This window comes from Gigantopelta aegis, chromosome 12, assembly GCF_016097555.1.
Source record: "Gigantopelta aegis isolate Gae_Host chromosome 12, Gae_host_genome, whole genome shotgun sequence".
In the NCBI taxonomy this organism is placed as follows: Eukaryota; Metazoa; Mollusca; class Gastropoda; order Neomphalida; family Peltospiridae; genus Gigantopelta; species Gigantopelta aegis.
In genome coordinates this window covers 45,355,647-45,380,162 of record NC_054710.1, presented here as the reverse complement: position 1 = coordinate 45,380,162, position 24,516 = coordinate 45,355,647, and the positions used below count along the sequence as shown (strand labels likewise).

The window sequence follows — 24,516 nt, the reverse complement described above, 5'->3', positions numbered from 1 at the left end:
TATAGCTAGATACTTCTTCAAGAATTGTTTGTTTCCTTTCTGCAAACAGTAAACACCTGTCTTAATGTGGTGGTACTAAACATTTTATATCTGTTATAACGCTACTAAAATAATGTTCTTAGATGGTATTTTACAGCGTACATGTATAAGTATAATTCCATGAGTATTGTTTAAGGTCAGATGTAGCGCACTAAAAGTACATATTAAAAATGAGAACTATAAGAATGGTTTCTAACACCCACAGGAGGAAATGAGTATCACATTTGAATGCATGTACAATGTTTGAAGTGTAATAATTAAACCTTGAACTTTCGTTTACCGTTAATTTTGGATTTCATCTGACCGAATGTTTTGTGTTTTAATGTTTTTACCGATTTATATTGTTGTGCAATGTCGGTGTCATTGTTACATTTAAAAGCAATGTTCTATTTCACGTCTCAGTTATGTTCAATGGGATTTGTATTACTATGTTATTTTTCATTCATGAGTTCCTAGCGTACTTTGAAACAATGTTAAAAATAGGTTAGACGCGCACATCGTTTAACTATAGGATACACCACGGGTAAGATCAAAGGTACCGACTCCAAAGCGTGATACAATAAATACAATTTCACACCCACGAACACTCCTGTCCACTTTGATGTTAGATATACAATGTAGTAATTAGAAAATATCAAGGATAATGACTGATACAGTGTAACTAAACTTATTTAATATTTTCCTATATAAGGAAGGTAAAATTTTGTTCACAATACATCACTCATTCTTATGTAATTTTGCCAACGTTTGCTGCTGCTGTATGTGAAGCTAATTATCTTACGCAATATGAACTCCACTGCTGCTCGGGTTTTGATCAACTATCTTGCTTCGTCCTACTATCCAGAAGACTATACCAAGAGTCAAAAGCGACGTCTGCGAGAAAAGGCAAAGGTGTTTACACTTGAAGACCGTACGCTGTACCACATAGGACACAATGGAAAGCGTCAGAAGGTTGTTATCGGAGAAGAAGAAAAAAATGACCTTAATGCATTCCCTTCACAGTCACCTTATAGGAGGGTGTCACTTTGGCCAAAACGCGACCATCAAGAAATTATCTGACAGGTTCTGGTGGAAAACGATGACGGCAGATATCAAAACATTTTGTCAACAGTGCCAAAGATGTCGGAGATCGAATGCAAGTAATGAGTCGCAGGTTGCCACCCTTCACCCTGTTACTGTGAAAGGACTGTTTCACAGGTGGGGGATTGATCTTGTAGGACCCTTGAAGGAGACCTCCGACGGAAAGCGTTACGTCATCGTCGCAGCAGAGTATCTGACAAGATGGGTCGAGGTAGGAGCATTAGAAAACAAATCTGCCGAGAGTATCCATGCCTTTCTATTGAGTTTAGTATACAGATACGGCTCAACCGAGGTATTGCTGCACGATCAAGGACGGGAGTTTTGCAATAAACTAGTGCGAGAGTTGTGCGATATCATGGACATGGACCAAACAATGACATCGGCATATCATCCTCAGACAAATGGTCTAACAGAACGATTTAATCAAACCATGGTTACTCAACTTATGAAGCTGGTAAACGATGAGTGCAACAACTGGGATCAGTACATACATGCCATAGCCTTCGCCTACCGTACAAACAAACCGAGTTCTACAAAGTATTTGCCATTTGAATTGCTTTATGGTCAGAAGCCCCGACTCCCCATCGACCTAGAATACCAGGTAGACGATGCAACATGTGATGTGGACATGGATGATGTCGGCACCAGAATGAAGCAGCTGGCAGACCTGACCAAGCATCGTGACACCGCCCAGGACAACATATCAGATGCCCAGAAGAAACAAAAGAAACGATACGACATTAAGCATAGAGGATCCATATTTGAGGTAATTAATTTATGGTATGCCTTGTTGCTTCGTAGACAAGCATTGTGCTGTAATACGTAAACTATACAATTAAAAAGAAAACCCGAAACATTTCTTAAAAATATATTTTTAAAAAAATATTCCTTGGTAAAAAAAGAGCATTATATTATCAAAACGTATATTAACTGATACATTTTGTATTGAGTTGTATTAGTTTAAAAATTATTTTTGGTATACATGCATATGATAAAATATATTATGGGTCAGTGAATTTTCAGTCTGAGCCAGTGCATTTTTAAAATCACTGACTTAATATGTTGTTTCAGTGCTACCAAAAGGCATAAGCTGGTAGCCCGGGTGGCTACCTGTAAAATTTTAAGTTCAAGGCCTGTAGGCTTTCTCAGGGTTCAACCGAAATTATCAATGTTTGCAATGACTACATCTTACTAAATTTAATATATTTTAATTACCAGATTGGCGATCACGTGGCGATAGTCAACCGTCGACGAGATACCAGGAAGGGAGACAAACTCGCACCACGATTCAAGGGGCCATATACAGTGACGCAAACTTTAGGGAAAGGACTACGTATTGAAGAAGGGTGATGCCGTGCTGAAAACCAAATACAATGCCGTGAATCTTAAGAGGTGGAACAAACCTGAAAGTGCAACAAAATCTGTCAGGACAGAAGAGCTGCCACAAAGGTCGTCGAAATGGGTACCAAAATTTAAACTGAACGAGAGTGATCGATGCGACATTCTCAATGGTGCATGGTTGAGCGACAGAGTGATTGATGCTTGCCATATGCTCATCACAGAGTCTACTGGTATTCAAAATCAGTCTACACTACTGAAGCAGACAGCATTCAAGCCAATGGATACCACTGTGCAAATCTTACATGACCATGATCACTGGGTGACTGTTTCTGGGAGTAAGGATGGAATTCAATTCGCTGACAGCATTCCATCTCATCCCATTACTGACAACATAAAACGGCAAATGAAAGAAATTTTCAAGAATCGTTTGAACACAGATGGGTCACTTACAGTGACAGTTCTAGATGTTCAGCCTCAGCCGAATGGGAATGATTGTGGGGTCTTTGCAATAGCCAATGCCTTCCAGTTGGCCCAGGATATGTCTCCCTCAGTGAAATATAACATTGCCAATATGCGCAATCATATCTTAAAATGTATTGAAGACAGGAAGATGCGAGCATTCGATTATATGTCACTGAGAAAAAAATCGATGGATAAAATCGTGTGCATCTAAGAAGAAAAAAGACTCGTGTTTATATGATAGGACTTCATAACTTCGTATTTTCGTTCTCTTTATTTACTATATTTTATGCAAGTATTGCATTTTGGTTCCCTGATGGATATTTAATTTGAAATAAAATGTTTATGGTTTGATTTGAATATAATATAATAATAATAGATTTTTATTTCAGATCAGAGATCCATAGAACATATATAAACATCACATACAAAACTGATTATATAATATACAGCAGCTTGTGCCAGCGATTTACACATACAGATTTGACGTACACAGTTGTACACCGCAGGTGGGCAAGTAGGTCGTTTGAAGTTGTTTCGATTCTGCTCTTCAGCGAATATGCTGTTGAGCGAAGTAAAGCGCCAAAGCTTTTTACTCGATGACTGACAAACATCTTGCTGGCACTGTATGGTCGTCATTTGTTGTTATACGATACCAAGAGCTTCTGAGAAAGAGTGGAATTATTAGTTCCCACTATATATCCTCTATCCACTCCACCCCACACACCCACTGTAATAAAATTAGCACGGATGTGAGATTCTATTTATCACATAGTTATTTATTATATAGACTAACCGGAGAGCTAAATACATTATCATAGTAGACCAATATATTACTGGTGGAGTAAAACAAACTTTCTCTACTATGCAAATTATAATAGTGCACTAGCAGGAGAATGAAACAAGAGAAGCTCACCCCGTGTGTGTATATACATCATATTAGATGAGTACACTGCCAGGATAGCCCAAAACTCTCCTAAATATACGCCACTACATTGGTAGAATCATTTGTATAAGGGATAATAAAGTGACCCCTATAATTATATAATTCAGTTTACAATAGAAGTCGTCACTACAAGCGAAACATATTATCTGAGTTTTATATATTTGACGGAGAGTATATGTTTTTATTCAAATCATATCCATGGATTAATATCTTTCTGAAATGTTTTAAAATGTATGACGTATGAATACCTTATGGAGGAAATCGGGGCACTGCATTCACAAATGAAATAAAGAAATAAAATATCGTCTATAGTCTCTATACTAAGATAGAAATTAATTATAATCATAGACAGTGTAAACTAAAGGTAAAATGGAGGGTATTCTTCTAATGTAATGTTGTATAATTAGAGAGTAATTCGCTTGAGAACTGTTTCCAAAAAGTGTAATATATACACAGAACTTCACATACGGTTTTTTTCGTTCCTATTTATTGCACGAGTTTATTGTGCGCAAGAATAATATATAGCACGAGACCGCGTAGCGGTCGAGTGTATATATTCTTGCGCACAATAAACAAGTGCAATAAATAGGAACGAAAAAAACGTATGTGAAGTTCTGTATTTATTACATGCCTTCTTTAGTTTATTTATTTATTTTAAAATTAATAAAATAATAAAATAATAATAAACATTCAAGGGAGCTAACTCTCAAACAATAATATGGGGGATTCCCCCAAAAATAGTTCAGGCTTTTATTGGACATATGTTCAATAAAAGATTGTTTAATTGCACGGATCGAAATGGTCTTTATTACTATACTAAGATTGAATGGATATGTAATAAATAAGGATATTTCTCTCTTTTTTCGATGACTATTAAAGACAGCACATAATTTGTATGCGTATGGACTATGGTAGACATAGATCATCGTCCTATATATAACACATTATATAGAGGGGGGGGGGGGGGGGCGAAAATATTTGGAGGGGGGCGAGAAATAAATCCGCCGGCCGGCGATTTTCTAGGGGGGCGAATATATTTCGCGAACCCAGTACCTACCAGACTTAGGTACAATGCCTTAACCACTACAACACCGAGGCCAGTGTTGTAGGTAAAGACAATCTTTGTTCGCTACTAAAAACAAATAAATCATTTATATTGCAACCGCATGTGCAGGAGATTGTCCATGTGGGTGTGGATGTGGGTGTGGGTGTGGGGGTCTAGACCTTTGTGTATGCATCGCTTCGTGTCATACTTCCCAGAAAATTACATTAAAAATACATTTGCTTGGAACGGGATAGGGTGATGGTGTTGGGTGTTGGGTTTTCCTATTAAAAAACCACACCTGTATTGAGATCTTAAACACTAGGTTTTCAGGGGAAAGAGTTAAGCCCCCGGCCCCTTGCACTATCTCCCTAGAATTCACATATGATGTAGCAATTTTACGCCCTCCTTCGCAGGGCGGGACGTAGCCCAGTGTTATAGCGCTCGCTTGATGGATGCCCGTCGGTGGGCCCATTAGGTCATTTCTCGCTCCAGCCAGGGCTACACGACTGGTATATCACAGACCGTAGTGTGTGCTATCCTGTCTGTGGGGTGGCGGATATAAAAGGTCCCTTTCTGTTAATGGAAAAATATAACGGGATTCCTCTCTGAGACTATATATCAAAATTACCAAAGATTTGACATCCAACAGCCGACGATTAATAAACCAATATGCTCAAGTGGTGTTGTTAAACAAAAAAACACCCTTTAATAACTAGGTTTTCGGGGAAGAAGGTTGTCTGCCCCCACCTCCCCCCCCCCCCCCCCCACCCCAGCACCCTCCCCCTGGCATTCATGCATGATATTTTAACTTTACGTCCTCCCTTCCTCTATTCGTTAATTAATTCATTTCAAATTTTTTTCGTGCTTATATTCAACTAGGGTTCAAGCACACTGTCCTGGGCACACACCTCCGCTATCTGGGCTGTCTGTCCAGGAGAGTGGGTTAGTTGTTAGTTGGTTAGTGAGAAAGAAACGGGTGTAGTGGCCTTACACCTACCCATTGAAGCCTTAAGAACTCGCTCTGGATTGGAGCCGGTACCGGGCTGCGAACCCTGTATCTACCAGCCTGCATTCCGATGGCTTAACCACGACGCCACCGAGGCCGGTCCATCCTCTATTAAAAGTTCAAAAGTTTTCTTTGTGTGACGCTACAACTGGCCAACGTGTCTTCGTACGTTCCGGTGTTTTGCAGGTGCGAGTGAACGCCACGTCGCAACACTACGTGGACATCGACTCGCAGACGACAGCGAGCTGGCTGCGATACCCGGCGTTCTCCCTGGAACCTCACCAACACAACCTCGTCCAGGTCGTCATCGACGGACTGATGTACTTCTACACACCCAGGGCCGTTCAGGCCGGATCAGAGCTGACCGTTGCCATTGACGACGAGCATATGAAGCGACTGGGCCTGAACACCACCACGTGGTGTCTGAATCCGCTCTTGGATGGTGAGTTCACGGTTTAACACCCCCCCCCCCCCCCCACACACACACACCACACACCCTTCTGTCCCGGACCCAGTCACTGGCGAAGTCAGAGATCGTGCCCGGGAGAGATGTGCTTGAACCTTAATTGGATATAGGCACGTTAATATGTTATCCTATCGAATCACGGTTTAAGATGGATATAAATTGGTGCATTGGTAGATCATTCATTAAAGAGTCAGTATCGCCTTCCTGTCAACAATTAAAAACACAATTAGTGCGTCAGTACTGCATTCCCATCACAATCAGTGCGTCAGTACCGCATCCCCATCACAAGTAGTGCGTCAGTACCGCATACTATTCACAATTAGTTCGTCAGTAGGGGATTCCCATCACAATTAGTGCGTCAGTAGGGGATTCCCATCACAATTAGTGCGTCACTACCGCATCCTCCATCACAATTAGTGCGTCAGTACCGCATCCTCCATTACAATTAGTGCGTCAGTACCGCATTCCCATCACAATTAGTACATCAATACCGCATCCCCATCACAGTTGGTGCACCAAGATCATGTTATTCATTACAGCGTCAAGGCTGACATACCCACTTGCAAGATGGTTAGTAAATTAAATCTGAACTAAAATCATTGATTATTTCAAAATCGAAACTCTGTACAGGACAGTGTGATATGGAGGTTTAGACCATCTTTCTTGTCACTGTCAATGTCTGGTATTTTGGCAGTAGAAGATCAACATTTGCAGGATAATATAGCTTTGCTACTTCGCCTTTAGGAGGACTGCCAACCCAAATCTGGTTAAAAAAATCTAGTCAGTCCCATCCTCCTACAGATTTTTATTTTTTTATTTTTAATAATTTCAGTATTTGGCTTGACGTCACAAGTAAAGTAAAAAATATTTTGGAAACAAAATAAAAAGACAACAACAATTTTTGTGTGCAATAATAATAATAACACAGGTGCTCATATATAAATAAAACTGTAAAACATGTGATAGCAAGAAAACGACGCCGTCATTTTGGTTTTATGGACTGGTGTGCTTTTCTTTCCTTAGAGTCGAGGTGGCCTTTCTTTTACTCGTGTCCGCGAGGCAGCTGTTCCCACGTTCTAGGGAGATGTGACAAGTCTTCGGACTGGAGTGTTAAGACCGCCTGTCCAGGTAATATGATTATCATAGTCATAAACAAAACTAAACGAGTTTCCGTCAGAGACAGTTTTTATCATAAACAAGACAGGGGGGAAGAGGCGGATTTACAGGTGCGGGAAGGCAGGGGGACGGAGGAGAGGCGGGGGGGGGGGGGGTTCAGAGTCGGTGGGCAGAGCCGTGAGGTTGCAGGGGCGGCGGTGGTGGTCAGGAGCGGGGGTGGGGTAGGATACAGTAACTGTTCCCCTAGTGCTGGAGCAAAACATAAAATTCGTGAAAACATTATACAGATATTCGGGCAAAATATGCTGACCTGAGACCTTATTACCATGTATTTCCATCATTATGCTCTCAAAATTAGTTCATGGTTTTTATATGTTGTATTTATATATATACAGGGGTTGGACGTAACCGGGCGTTCGGGTCCAGGTTGGACTTTCTCGGTGTTTGGTATAAACACATGCAGTATTGCGTAGCGCGCATGGGTGTTCCATCGACTGGTACTAATCAGACAACTAGAAACTCCAGCCAGGACCCAAATGCCCGTGAGGACTTAGCCTAGTGGTAAAGCGCTTGCCTGATGCGCGGTCGGTTTGAGGTCGATCCCCGTCGGTAGACCCAATGAGCTAATTATCATTCCAGCTAGTGCTCCACGATTGGTATATCAAAGGCCGTGATATGTGTTATCTTGTGCATTAAAAACATTCTTTGCTACTGATGGAGAAATGTAACGGGTTTCCTCTCAAAGACTATATGTCAATTTTTACCAACTGTTTGATATCCGATGATTAATACATCAATGTGCTCTAGTGGTGTTGGTAAACAACAAAACAAAAATTAACTTTATATTTTAAATGGTTTCTTTCGGGAAATCTGGTACGCGATTAGTTTTAATTTGGTTTGATCAATACTATAATTACCGTACATCCTATTGGATAATGCGATGCATGTAAATTTGCCCTCTCTAATATGTTTTGGTACAGCCAGCTACATCAGTAAGCAGTAGTAGTGGCAGTTGTAACGGCAGTATTAAGTTTCAAATTATTATAGATCTGGTTTCTGTTGTACATATTTTCTTTCACTTGTGTTTATGTATTTATCAACTGAAGGTTGTTACGGCTTTGAGACCGAAGACTGTCCATTCTGGGGCGACCTCCACGTATGGCCAGATACACAGGTATTATATTCCAATTTCAAACTCTACCGCCACGAGACCAGGGCCCGTGTTTATAATTTTTTTATAGAGTCCAGACGCAATCTCTAATGACGTCACACACATACGGTTTGAATGGCGTTGTCATGACATTCGTGTCATAGACTATTAGAGTCTCGAGTCTAGACTCTAACATATTTATAAGCACCACTGGACTTGTGACTCTACGTAATGGTAGAGTGCTCGCCTGAAGAGCGACGATTGCAACATCGGTCGCCCTCTATGGACTAGTATTTTTTTTCTCTGCCATCAAAGATCGTGGTATGTACTGTTCTGTATATGAGGAAAATATCCATTGTTGCTTTATCTGTAGGAGTAGTTATTGCGGCAGGGCGTGTCATCCTTGTATTTACCAACACAAAATAGCCGTACTTTAAAATGTATTGAAATGTTAAGGCGAATGTGCATGCAATTCTGCGTTGCTGTGTGTGTGTGTGTTTGTGTGTGTGTGTGTGTACATGTATCTTTCTGTGTGTGTATGTGTGTGTATGTGTGTGTGTGTATGTGTGTGTGTGTTCATTTGTGTGTGTATGTCCGTCTGTCGAGTCATTCCACTCAGGAAAATACATGTCTTGTAGCACGTGGGTCGATCTCCGACCCCCCCCCCCCCCCCCCCCACACACACACACACTTTTCACCATGCACACGCCCATGGTGTCTTTAAAGAAACATTCGTTTCGGTTGCCAGGTTTCCGCTGACGGGTACACCACGGACCGCGACCTGAAGACGATACCGCCGGGCATCTCCGTCAGGAACTCAACGATAAAAGGCGCGGGGCTCGGAGCGTTTGCAGAGCAGTACTTCCCCAGTAGAACCCGGTTCGGTCCCTATGGCGGGTTTCTCATCAATGACATATACAACAAACAGCGAAATTCCATCTATACATGGTTGGTACGTACACCACTGTTAATACGTCTCTTTATTATTGTTATTGTTGTTATTGTTATTGAATTTTCTTGTCTATTATTATTATTATTACTATTATTATTATTACTACTACTACTACTACTACTACTACAACTACTACTACTACTGTTATTATTATTACTACTTATTATTATTAATTTCTTGCCTGTTATTATTATTATTATTATTATTATTACTACTACTACTACTACTACTATTGTTATTATTTTTTCCCTTGCCTATTATTATTATTATTATTATTATTATTATTATAATCCATTATAATGTGGACAATGGAAATGAAATATGTTTCTACTTTTATGGAATTAAATTTTGTTCCCAACATTCCAAATCAACAGTCTCATGAATAGATGTACTTTGAACATGCATCATGTTTTGAATTTTCTTCAACAGTCTCTTAGTCTTGGTATTTTGGACGTCAGCATATTAATTTGATATGATTTGTTTATTAATAGTTAATATACATTACAATATTATATTGATATGATTGACATTTCATAGATATAATGTAAATTTGTTATGATTTTGTTTTGACTATCTAAATATAATATTAATTTAAATATTTGATAAATAGTTTAGTATTAATTTGATATAACATGGTTGTTAATATTTAATGTATATGCTATTAATTTGAAATGACTTGATTATTGATATGTATTATATACTATAACATTAATTTGATATAATTTGTTTATGACACAACAACAACAACAACAAAACAAACAAAAGTAGAAAGGGATATTTCTAGCAGTGTTTACCAAACCCCTTATAACATTAATTCGATACAACTGTTTAAAACACTTTAACAGATATTTAGAGATGGAACAACTTACCAAAAACTTGATGCCATAGAACATTCTACATCGAACTGGCTCCGATACGTGAACTCTGCTTGTACAAAACAAGACCAGAACTTAATATCTCTACAGTGTGGTGACAAGGTATGTTTCTATACAGTGTGGTGAAAAGATATGTTTATATACAGTGTGGTGACAAGATATCTTTCTATACACTGTGGTGACAAGATATGTCTCTATACAGTGTGGTGACAAGATATGTTTCTATACAGTGTGGTGACAAGGTAGGTGACAAGATATGTTTCTATACAGTGTGGTGACAAGGTATGTTTCTATACAGTGTGGTGACAAGGTATGTTTCTATACAGTGTGGTGACAAGATATGTTTCTATACAGTGTGGTGACAATGTATGTTTCTATACAGTGTGGTGACAAGGTATGTTTCTATACAGTGTGGTGACAAGGTATGTTTCTATACAGTGTGGTGACAAGGTATGTTTCTATACAGTGTGGTGACAAGATATGTTTCTATACAGTGTGGTGACACGGTATGTTTCTATACAGTGTGGTGACACGGTATGTTTCTCTACAGTGTGGTGACAAGGTATGTTTCTATACAGTGTGTGGCAAGGTATGTTTCTATACAGTGTGGTGACACGGTATGTTTCTATACAGTGTGGTGACAAGGTATGTTTCTATACAGTGTGGTGACAAGATATGTTTCTATACAGTGTGGTGACAAGATATGTTTCTATACAGTGTGGTGACAAGGTATGTTTCTATACAGTGTGGTGACAAGGTATATTTCTATACAGTGTGGTGACAAGATATGTTTCTCTACAGTGTTGTGACAAGGTATGATTCTCTACAGTGTGGTGACAAGGTATGTTTCTATACAGTGTGGTGACAAGGTATGTTTCTATACAGTGTGGTGACAAGGTATGTTTCTCTACAGTGTGGTGACAAGATATGTTTCTATACAGTGTGGTCACAAGATATGTTTCTATACAGTGTGGTGACAAGGTATGTTTCTCTACAGTGTGGTGACAAGATATGTTTCTATACAGTGTGTGACAAGGTATGTTTCTCTACAGTGTGGTGACAAGATATGTTTCTATACAGTGTGGTGACAAGATATGTTTCTCTACAGTGTGGTGACAAGGTATGTTTCTCTACAGTGTGGTGACAAGATATGTTTCTATACAGTGTGTCTGTTTCTATACAGTGTGGTGACAAGATATGTTTCTATACAGTGTGGTGACAAGATATGTTTCTATACAGTGTGGTGACAAGATATGTTTCTATACAGTGTGGTGACAAGGTATGTTTCTATACAGTGTGTGACAAGGTATGTTTCTATACAGTGTGGTGACAAGATATGTTTCTATACAGTGTGGTGACAAGATATGTTTCTATACAGTGTGGTGACAAGATATGTTTCTATACAGTGTGGTGACAAGATATGTTTCTATACAGTGTGGTGACAAGATATGTTTCTATACAGTGTGGTGACAAGATATATTTCTATACAGTGTGGTGACAAGATATATTTCTATACAGTGTGGTGACAAGATATGTTTCTATACAGTGTGGTGACAAGATATGTTTCTATACAGTGTGGTGACAAGATATGTTTCTATACAGTGTGGTGACAAGATATGTTTCTATACAGTGTGGTGACAAGGTATGTTTCTATACAGTGTGGTGACAAGATATATTTCTATACAGTGTGGTGACAAGATATGTTTCTATACAGTGTAGTGACAAGATATGTTTCTATACAGTGTGGTGACAAGATATATTTCTATACAGTGTGGTGACAAGATATGTTTCTATACAGTGTAGTGACAAGATATGTTTCTATACAGTGTGGTGACAAGGTGTAGCTATCTTTCTGTATACACTTCTGTCGATATTGATAGCAGTGTTTGTTTTTGTACAGTGTGGTCAAATTACATTAGTCCATTAGTGTGATGACATGCTATATTTCTATGCAGTCAGTTTTTGGCATTTCTGAAACTCTCTAACCCTGTTTGTAATAATCTAGCTCCGTACCTGATCAGTGTATATGCAAAGTTGTACGTACCTAGACTGTGGGTTTAGCACCGTACTATTTGTGATCAAGTAAACAATGTTGTATCTGTATAACATGCATAGTCTGTTTACAAACTTATGTTGATGTTACACCAGCACCAGCAGCCTCTCCCCCGAAACGTTGATTGTGTTTTTTGCAGGTTTATATTATATTAATGTTACACCCCCCCCCCCCCCCCCCGTAACCACCACCTCCCCCAACGTTGTAAATCCGCGCCTGATTGTGTTTATTTGCAGGTGTACATTATATTTGTGATCAGGTAAACAATGTTGTATCTGTATAACATGCATAGTCTGTTTACAAACTTATGTTGATGTTACGCCCCCACCACCTCACCCCCATCCCCACCCACCCACCCACCGAAATGTCGTAAAGCCGCGCCTGGTTGTGGTTATTTGTTTGAATACATTATATTAATGTTACACCACAACTAGCCCGAGTACTCTGACTGTAAAAGAGCTAGATGGACATCTGGATGGTTATTACTGTCAGAGTACTCGGGTTACCCCCCCCCCCCCCCCCCCCTCAAACGTTGTACATCCGCGCCTGATTGTGTTTATTTGCAGGTGTTCTACTACTCGCTCCGCCCCATCTACCCCGGTGAGGAGCTGTTTAACTGGTACGGTGGGCAGTACGACGATTACCTCGGTATCACTGCTTGTGAGAGGACGATGAACCCCAGATATAACGGTAAGTTGGAACGTCAGGGGCCGTTTAACTGGCACGATTACGTCGGCATCACTGCTTGTGAGAGGACGATGAGCCCGAGATATAACGGTAAGTTGGAACGTCAGTGGTTGTTTAACTGGCACGTTACCTTGGTATCACTGCTTGTGAGAGGACGATGAGCCCCAGATATAACAGTAAGTTGGAACGTCAGGGGCTGTTTAACTGGCACCGTTAACATGGTATCACTGCTTGTAAGAGGACGATGAACCCCAGATATAAATGTAAGTTGGAACGTCAGTGGCTGTTTAACTGGCTCGGTTACCTTCGCATCACTGCTTGTGAGAGGACGATGAGCCCCAGATATAACGGTAAGTTGGAACGTCAGTGGTTGTTTAACTGGCACGTTACCTTGGTATCATTGCTAGTAAGAGGACGATGAGCCCCAGATATAACGGTAAGTTGGAACGTCAGGGGCTGTTTAACTGGCACGGTTACCTTGGTATCACTGCTTGTGAGAGGACGATGAACCCCAGATATAACGGTAAGTTGGAACGTCAGTGGCTGTTTAACTGGCACGGTTACCTTGGTATCACTGCTTGTGAGAGGACGATGAACCCCAGATATAACGGTAAGTTGGAACGTCAGGGGCTGTTTAACTGGCACATTACCTTGGTATCACTGCTTGTAAGAGGACGATGAGCCCCAGATATAACGGTAAGTTGGAACGTCAGGGGCTGTTTAACTGGCACGTTACCTTGGTATCACTGCTTGTGAGAGGACGATGAGCCCCAGATATAACAGTAAGTTGGAACGCCAGGGGCTGTTTAACTGGCACGTTACCTTGGTATCACTGCTTGTAAGAGGACGATGAGCCCCAGATATAACGGTAAGTTGGAACGTCAGGGGCTGTTTAACTGGCACGTTACCTTGGTATCACTGCTTGTACGAGGACGATGAACCCCAGATATAACAGTAAGTTGGAACGTCAGGGGCTATTTAACTGGCACGTTACCTTGGTATCACTGCTTGTGAGAGAACGATGAGCCCCAGATATAACAGTAAGTTGGAACGTCATTGGTTGTTTAACTAGTACGATTACCTTGGTATCACTGCTTGTGAGAGAACGATGAGCCCCAGATATAACGGTAAGTTGGAACGTCATTGGTTGTTTAACTAGTACGATTACCTTGGTATCACTGCTTGTGAGAGAACGATGAACCCCAGATATAACGGTAAGTTGGAACGTCATTGGTTGTTTAACTAGTACGATTACCTTGGTATCACTGCTTGTGAGAGAACGATGAGCCCCAGATATAACAGTAAGTTGGAACGTCATTGGTTGTTTAACTAGTACGATTACCTTGGTATCACTGCTTGTGAGAGAACGATGAACCCCAGATATAACAGTAAGTTGGAACGTCATTGGTTGTTTAACTAGTACGATTACCTTGGTATCACTGCTTGTGAGAGAACGATGAGCCCCAGATATAACGGTAAGTTGGAACGTCATTGGTTGTTTAACTAGTACGATTACCTTGGTATCACTGCTTGTGAGAGAACGATGAACCCCAGATATAACGGTAAGTTGGAACGTCATTGGTTGTTTAACTAGTACGATTACCTTGGTATCACTGCTTGTGAGAGAACGATGAGCCCCAGATATAACAGTAAGTTGGAACGTCATTGGTTGTTTAACTAGTACGATTACCTTGGTATCACTGCTTGTGAGAGAACGATGAACCCCAGATATAACAGTAAGTTGGAACGTCATTGGTTGTTTAACTAGTACGATTACCTTGGTATCACTGCTTGTGAGAGAACGATGAGCCCCAGATATAACGGTAAGTTGGAACGTCATTGGTTGTTTAACTAGTACGATTACCTTGGTATCACTGCTTGTGAGAGAACGATGAGCCCCAGATATAACGGTAAGTTGGAACGTCATTGGTTGTTTAACTAGTACGATTACCTTGGTATCACTGCTTGTGAGAGGACGATGAGCCCCAGATATAACGGTAAGTTGGAACGTCATTGGTTGTTTAACTAGTACGATTACCTTGGTATCACTGCTTGTGAGAGAACGATGAGCCCCAGATATAACAGTAAGTTGGAACGTCATTGGTTGTTTAACTAGTACGATTACCTTGGTATCACTGCTTGTGAGAGGACGATGAACCCCAGATATAACGGTAAGTTGGAACGTCATTGGTTGTTTAACTAGTACGATTACCTTGGTATCACTGCTTGTGAGAGAACGATGAGCCCCAGATATAACAGTAAGTTGGAACGTCATTGGTTGTTTAACTAGTACGATTACCTTGGTATCACTGCTTGTGAGAGAACGATGAACCCCAGATATAACAGTAAGTTGGAACGTCATTGGTTGTTTAACTAGTACGATTACCTTGGTATCACTGCTTGTGAGAGAACGATGAACCCCAGATATAACGGTAAGTTGGAACGTCATTGGTTGTTTAACTAGTACGATTACCTTGGTATCACTGCTTGTGAGAGAACGATGAGCCCCAGATATAACAGTAAGTTGGAACGTCATTGGTTGTTTAACTAGTACGATTACCTTGGTATCACTGCTTGTGAGAGAACGATGAGCCCCAGATATAACAGTAAGTTGGAACGTCATTGGTTGTTTAACTAGTACGATTACCTTGGTATCACTGCTTGTGAGAGAACGATGAGCCCCAGATATAAGGGTAAGTTGGAACGTCATTGGTTGTTTAACTAGTACGATTACCTTGGTATCACTGCTTGTGAGAGAACGATGAGCCCCAGATATAATAGTAAGTTGGAACGTCATTGGTTGTTTAACTAGTACGATTACCTTGGTATCACTGCTTGTGAGAGAACGATGAACCCCAGATATAACAGTAAGTTGGAACGTCATTGGTTGTTTAACTAGTACGATTACCTTGGTATCACTGCTTGTGAGAGAACGATGAACCCCAGATATAACGGTAAGTTGGAACGTCATTGGTTGTTTAACTAGTACGATTACCTTGGTATCACTGCTTGTGAGAGAACGATGAGCCCCAGATATAACAGTAAGTTGGAACGTCATTGGTTGTTTAACTAGTACGATTACCTTGGTATCACTGCTTGTGAGAGGACGATGAACCCCAGATATAACAGTAAGTTGGAACGTCATTGGTTGTTTAACTAGTACGATTACCTTGGTATCACTGCTTGTGAGAGAACGATGAGCCCCAGATATAACGGTAAGTTGGAACGTCATTGGTTGTTTAACTAGTACGATTACCTTGGTATCACTGCTTGTGAGAGAACGATGAGCCCCAGATATAACAGTAAGTTGGAACGTCATTGGTTGTTTAACTAGTACGATTACCTTGGTATCACTGCTTGTGAGAGAACGATGAGCCCCAGATATAACGGTAAGTTGGAACGTCATTGGTTGTTTAACTAGTACGATTACCTTGGTATCACTGCTTGTGAGAGAACGATGAACCCCAGATATAACGGTAAGTTGGAACGTCATTGGTTGTTTAACTAGTACGATTACCTTGGTATCACTGCTTGTGAGAGAACGATGAGCCCCAGATATAACAGTAAGTTGGAACGTCATTGGTTGTTTAACTAGTACGATTACCTTGGTATCACTGCTTGTGAGAGAACGATGAGCCCCAGATATAACAGTAAGTTGGAACGTCATTGGTTGTTTAACTAGTACGATTACCTTGGTATCACTGCTTGTGAGAGAACGATGAACCCCAGATATAACGGTAAGTTGGAACGTCATTGGTTGTTTAACTAGTACGATTACCTTGGTATCACTGCTTGTGAGAGAACGATGAACCCCAGATATAACAGTAAGTTGGAACGTCATTGGTTGTTTAACTAGTACGATTACCTTGGTATCACTGCTTGTGAGAGAACGATGAGCCCCAGATATAACGGTAAGTTGGAACGTCATTGGTTGTTTAACTAGTACGATTACCTTGGTATCACTGCTTGTGAGAGAACGATGAACCCCAGATATAACGGTAAGTTGGAACGTCATTGGTTGTTTAACTAGTACGATTACCTTGGTATCACTGCTTGTGAGAGGACGATGAGCCCCAGATATAACGGTAAGTTGGAACGTCATTGGTTGTTTAACTAGTACGATTACCTTGGTATCACTGCTTGTGAGAGAACGATGAGCCCCAGATATAACGGTAAGTTGGAACGTCATTGGTTGTTTAACTAGTACGATTACCTTGGTATCACTGCTTGTGAGAGATCGATGAGCCCCAGATATAACGGTAAGTTGGAACGTCATTGGTTGTTTAACTAGTACGATTACCTTGGTATCACTGCTTGTGAGAGGACGATGAACCCCAGATATAACGGTAAGTTGGAACGTCAGGGGCTGTTTAACTGGCACGTTACCTTGGTATCACTGCCGGTAAGAGGACCATGAACCCCAGTTATAACGGTAAGTCGGAACGTCATAGACTGTTTAACTGGCAGTAACATAAGTTATCAAGATAAAGAAAAAACCTTCTGATTTTAGATCGCACTTTTTCGTATTTTTGTGCGTGAGTAGTGTGGAAATACCTCTCTAACACCATATATCTACGTCCCTCAGTCCTTGTGTTTGGATATAATACGCGCTACAGGCCTGACATGGTTCTTTACTTTCAGAACCTAACTGGCCGTTTTTCTACAGCTGCCCAGTGGGGAATTGTATAAATCGTAGAAGTCCTGTTCCACGAACGAAATACAGCGCTCGCCTCTAGTACCACGAGGAGGTTCATTGCTCACCAGCAGTTGGTGTCACCAGATACAGTGCTCGCCTTTGGTGGTACAACATGTTGAGATATCAGTTAGAGGAGTAGACAGTTCAGGAGTGATATGGGTTTCCCTTCTGAAGCAGGTGTTATGGACATCATCAACAACATGTGCAAGGAGGCATGGCGACCACTTTATATTAAATAAATACTTTTTTTATGTTTTCCGTGTGTGTTTTAGAATGATCTTGATGATGACGATAATGATGATGATGATGATGGTGATGATTATTATTATTATGATTATGAGTATTATTATTATTATGGTGATGACGATGATGGTGATGCTGATGGTGTTTTTTGTGATGATGATGATGGGTTTGATGATGATGATGATTATTATTATTATTATAGTGATGACGATGATGATGAGTGTGGTTGTTGTGGTGATGATGATGATTATGATGATGGTTTTGATGATTATAATTATCATCATTATTATTATGGTGATGACAATGAAGATGATCATGATAATAACGGTGCTATGCAACGGTAACTACGATTCGTGTACCTGTACGTGCCGTTATGCACACTAGTGCACGTTCGTGTACCAGTAGAGGAACTGCAACATTTCTCATCGGCGGATCCAGAGGGTGTTACAGGATTACCGCGATTCCTTGCCCATTTGTACTGCCCCTTTAAATTATTATTTTATAAATTGATCATCCACAATACAAAACACTAAATGGTCACGATAACGCGTCTCTGATCATCTCCAATTGAATCCTTCCCAGACATGATGTCCCCGAAACCTCTACAGATCTCACTCGCTTTGAAAATCTTGGCTGATTTGCCTCTAAACATTCTAACTTTTAGAATTATGAGACCATCTTAAAACATCCGGGATCCGCCCCGTCTTTATTAAGACATACGTCATAATGCTAAAGCAATACATGTCCCCTACCGGTCCCGACACGTTTTTCATAATATCCTAAGTTCAAGGGCATTAACTCTGTGAAACATGAATAAATTCATTTATTTGAAAGTTATGTCCCTTGAATAAATTCCTATGAAAATGAAACCTACATACCGGCCTCGGCGGTGTCGTGGTTATGCCATCGGACGTAAGGCTGGTAGGTACAGGGTTCGCAGCCCGGTACCAGCTCCTACCCAGAGTGAGTTTTAACGACTCGGTGGGTAGGTGTAAGGCCATTACACCCTCTTCTCTCTCACTAACCACTAACAATTAACCCACTGACAGCCCAGATAGTTGATGTGTGTGCCCAGGACAGCGTGCTTGAAACTTAATTGGATATAAACACGAAAATAAGTTGAAATGAAATGAAAACTTTATTTGAACATAGCTCTGTCAATAATGGGCAAATTCCAATAGAAGTCTTATTTCTCGCTCCAGCCAGTGCTCGACAACTGGTATATCAAAGGCCGTGGTATGTGGTATCCTGTATGGGATGGTGCTTATAAAAGATCCTTTGCTGCTAATCGAAAAGAGTAGCCTATGAAGTGGCGACAGCGGGTTTCCTCCCTCAATATCTGTGTGGTCCGTAACCATATGTCTGACGCCATATAACCGTAAATGAAATGTGTTGAGTGCGTCGTTAACTAAAACATTTCCTTCCTTCCTTCCCAGTGAAAGTCAAACTGGATCTGTAACAATGTATGATGTAGATATACACACAATTTGAGCTCAATATCTAGAGGTATTCCACAAGACAAAACATATTATATGGTCCTCTCCTGTTGGACCGGTAAAGGGGGCGGGGGGGGGGGGGGGGGGGGGGGGGCGGGAGAGTGATAAAATCAAATGCATGTAGCTTATATATAGGTCTTCTTCATTGATAACTTCAACAATCTGGTCGGGATAAGGGGGTGTCTTCTGAGAAACATTAATCAATGTATCAATAACCAGTGGCAGTGATTGTCACAATAGACAAACACGATGGATTACAACACATTTTGAGGGTAGAATGATGAAAATACATTGTACAAAGGTATCTGGGGCCTAATTCACTAAACTCTCGCAACTTTGCGATCTCACAGTGCAATGCTAAAAGACTTACAAAGAGGATGGTAGCAGAGCCTAAGAGACCTTTGTGAATTAGGACCCTGGTTAGCAGATTTTGCCCGAATATGTGTATAATTTTTGCCCTGAATTTGAGGTTGTGCTCCAGCACCAGGGAGGTGGGGGGGGGGGGGGGGGGGGGGGGGGGCAGTTGCCCCCTCTGCCCCCCCCCCCCCCGTCTCATAAGGTCATTAAGATCGGTGAAATTCAAAGGCGAGAAAGAGATGGGGGCAGCAGTATAATGAAGACAATCACTATGAAAAAAGCATACAATACAATACAATACAATACAATACAATGCAATGCAATGCAATGCAATGCAATGCAATGCAATGCAATGCAATGCAATGCAATGCAATGCAATGCAATGCAATGCAATGCAATGCAATGCAATGCAATGCAATGCAATGCAATGCAATGCAATGCAATGCAATGCAATGCAATGCAATGCAATGCAATGCAATGCAATGCAATGCAATGCAATGCAATGCAATGCAATGCAATGCAATGCAATGCAATGCAATGCAATGCAATGCAATGCAATGCAATGCAATGCAATGCAATGCAATGCAATGCAATACAATACAATACAATACAATACAATGCAATACAATACAATTAGAAACAAGCCGAAACATGGATAATAAATGTATTTTATTATTTACATACCCACATAACAAAGTAAAAGTATAAGTACTAAACAGCTGATTTATTTCATTATTGTAGAACAAATTATATAGAAAGATATATTTTATTATTTACATACCCACATAACAAAGTAAAAGTATAAGTACTAAACAGCTGATTTATTTCATTATTGTAGGACAAATTATATAGAAAGATTTATTAAAGGCGCAGATCCTAGTTTTAACACGTTGAAAAAATGGACACTAAGTTTAGTTAATTTACAAACCTGTAACTCATTTGGATAAAGTTACAATAGAGTGAAAGAAGAGTTTGTGACGTTAAAACAGGAAATATCCATAAAAATACACTAGAACTGGAATCAGTAAATCGTTACTTCTCAGACGCACGCGCGGTTTTAAAAAATATGAAAAATGCAATGTTTGGTACTACAAACACCAGGATGACCAGAAACACTTCGGTTCTACGGAAAAGGATAATCTAAAGAATAAAATATAAGTAATGTTTGATTTCAGTGATCACAAACGGCTCCAATAGTGGAAAATATGCTGTAGTGTTTAAAAACTAGGGTCTGTTCCTTTCGCAGTAAAAATACGGATACATTTCTTGTAAAGCTGCACTGTCTGATATGGTAACGATATAAACATAACACATAGAGGTTATTACCAAAGTGTGTTTCGGTATGGTCAGTATTAGCTAGTCAGTATCATATATTAAGAATACAATTGTATTATGCTAGCCTCTGGCGAGTGTAATACATTATTTTTATTCCTGCTATATGGTATTGACGATACCGAAAACACACAAAGGTAATAATCTCTTTATCATAATATATAATCTCAAGCTTAATACAATATAAGTTGTAGAAGCATCACGAGGGGTATATGGCTTTTTATGTACCCTCTGTGTGTTCTTTTACCCCGAGCCGAAGGCGAGGGGGTAAAAGAGCACACAGAGGGTACATAAAAAGCCATATACCCCGAGAGATGCTTCTACAACGAATTTATCTTGCCGACATGTTAAACCATATAGCCAAATAATCAAAATAACGCCAGACAATAATTGTTAACAATTTATTAACGGAGCCGTACCACGCGGACGCGAACGAAACCACTTACCAGTGACGAAAAATATTTTCATCGATAAACGAGTTTTTAACTTCAAATGTTTGTAATACGAAATTGTCTGAAACAGATATTAATAAAAAAAACACAAAAAAACCAACTTATTTTTATCAGAAATGTATGAAGTAAAAAAATAAAAATATTAAAAATAAAAAACAAAAAAACAACTTTTGCTGATCGCGCATTAATACAATAACACCACCACCGTAATTAAATGGCCGAGTTCAACATTACAGCTTTTAAAAGTATTGAAATAGTGTATTTTATAGTAAAAAAATTTTTAATTATGTATACTTGATTGATTATCAATGTTATTTATAATCTAATTATTGCTTTAGCATTAACTGGGGTGGCTGGAAACTGTTGGAAATTACAGACGGGGTATAAGAGAATTTGGCTCCGCCCACAGGGGTATAAGGGATTTGTCCAACGGCAAACAACCAATGAGATTAAAGAATTTTACATGAAGGCGAGATAACGTGTTTTGTAAACTGCATACCCAACTGTAATTGCACTCAGCCATTACTCGATATTCAAATGGCGTATGAATATATGACGCTGTGTCTTTTATAATGAGATATCTTTACATAAAAATAAACCAGTACTTGACATTGTCTGCTGCCTTTTACACGAAACCTATAAAAATAGTAGTTTCCTTCATACCATGTCGACACTGTCGATGTCATGTGTATGACCTGCACAGACACTGTAATTTAACTTCGAAATAACAGAAGTAGTTCCTTTCTAGTTAGTAATACGTTTAATGTATCAAAAAGCTCAATGTTATAATTTTTGACATTGAGCCACGGAACCACTTTACACGCGGTATAAACGGCGAAGTGAATAATACAGTAGTTTGTTTGTTTTTATTTAACGACACCGCTAGAGCACATCGTCTAATTTATCATCGGCTATTGGACGTAAAACATTTCGTAATTCTGACTCGTTGCCATCAGGGAAACCCGCTACATTTTCCCCATTAGCAGCAAGGGATCTTTTATATTCCACTTTATCACAGGCAGGAAAGCACATACCATGGAATTTGACCAGTTGTGGTACACTCGTTGGAAAGAGAAAAAAACAAATCACTGTTAATAATAATTTCATTAATATAAAACACTGAAATAACAATCGAACTCTTTCTTCGGGAAATTAATACACGGAATAAGGGGAATCCCCATTCTGTGATTCGGCTTTTTCTGTTAGTTGCCGAATTAGGAAATTCTCAAGATTCTTTCAAACTTTAATAAAAAATAATTTAAAACAATAAATAACATTTATTACTTCAACATTATCAACTAACGTATAAAAAGTCATTGTATTAATGTGAAATAAAGACAATAGCTGAAACGATAGCCTTTGTTTTTTAAGCATTGCTAAAAGTAGTGTAAACCTGATATTCATGCAGTAATAAACGTTGGTTTTTTAAGACACTTGCTATTATTTGTAACAACCCCAGTATTTATTTACTGACAGATTGAAATTGTATATTTATGTCATTATGTTTTCTTAATAAACCCCTCACACGTTTTGTAAGCACCAAACCTATACCCACAGCCTCAAAATGTCAAGTAGCGCGGTGGTTCATCTATATTATTAAATGGCCTAAAACAGTTCGTCTAACATTACATATTTGGTAATTTTGACAGTCTTAGAGAGGAAACCCGCCACATTTTCCCATTAGTATCAAGGGATCTTTTATATGCACCATACCACATACAGGACAGCACATTCCACGGCCCTGCACTGGCTGGAACGAGACATAGCCAGATAGATAGTATTTTGATATATAATTGAATTATGGCTATACAGCGATACATTAGAAAAATAACTTCATTTTATATACACTTATAAATAGGTATATGTTTATACAGTAATATCTATGTATCTGGTTTTTATATATAGTTAGGTGTCTGTTTTTAATATACACCAGTAGCTAAGTATGTGGGTTTTATATACACTTATAAATAGGTATATGTTTTCCATATACACTAATATCTATGTATCTGGTTTTTATATATAGTTAGGTGTCTGTTTTTAATATAACCAGTTGCTAGGTATTTGCTTTTAATATAGACCAGTAGTTAGGTATCTGATTTTTGAATACACCAATATCTGCCATAGTTATATGCTATTGGTATACACCAATAGCTAGCTTTATGTCTACAATGTACACCAACAGTCAGTTTCTTGCATGCATACAGCTACACGACGATTTGTCATCAATAGCCTGACTTTAATATTATACACCAATAGCCAGTTTCCGACATTGATATAATACACCAATAGCTAGTTTCCTCACTTTAATAGTATACACCAATAGCTAGTTTCCTGACTTTAATAGTATACACCAATAGCCAGTTTCCTGACTTTAATATTAGACACAAATAGCCAGTTTCCTGGCTTTAATATTATACACCAATAGCCAATTTCCTGACTTTGATATTATACACCAATAGCCAGTTTCCTGACTTTAATATACACCAATAGCCAGTTTCCTGACATTGATATATACCAATAACCAGTTTCCTGACATTAATATTATACACAAATAGCCAGTTTCCTGACATTAATATTATACACCAATAGCCAGTTTCCTGACTTTCATATATATCAATAGCCAGTTTCCTTACTTCGATATACACTAATAGCCAGTTTCCTTACTTCGATATACACTAATAGCCAGTTTCCTTACTTCGATATACACTAATAGCCAGTTTCCTTA

General features: G+C 39.4%; 1 protein-coding gene across 1 annotated transcript in view; it reads left to right on the top strand.

Moving 5' to 3' along the window:
• LOC121385797 overlaps window positions 1-18,158 on the top strand; it is a 30,462-nt gene extending 12,304 nt beyond the window's left edge. Inside the window, exons 4-10 of the mRNA XM_041516585.1 lie at window positions 6,103-6,358; window positions 7,406-7,510; window positions 8,605-8,672; window positions 9,397-9,600; window positions 10,446-10,577; window positions 13,095-13,218; window positions 17,857-18,158. Of these exons, the coding sequence (XP_041372519.1) occupies window positions 6,103-6,358; window positions 7,406-7,510; window positions 8,605-8,672; window positions 9,397-9,600; window positions 10,446-10,577; window positions 13,095-13,218; window positions 17,857-17,951 (984 nt within the window). The 3' untranslated portion in view covers window positions 17,952-18,158. The remainder of the gene's footprint in view (window positions 1-6,102; window positions 6,359-7,405; window positions 7,511-8,604; window positions 8,673-9,396; window positions 9,601-10,445; window positions 10,578-13,094; window positions 13,219-17,856) is intronic.
• Window positions 18,159-24,516: the final 6,358 nt, after the last annotated feature.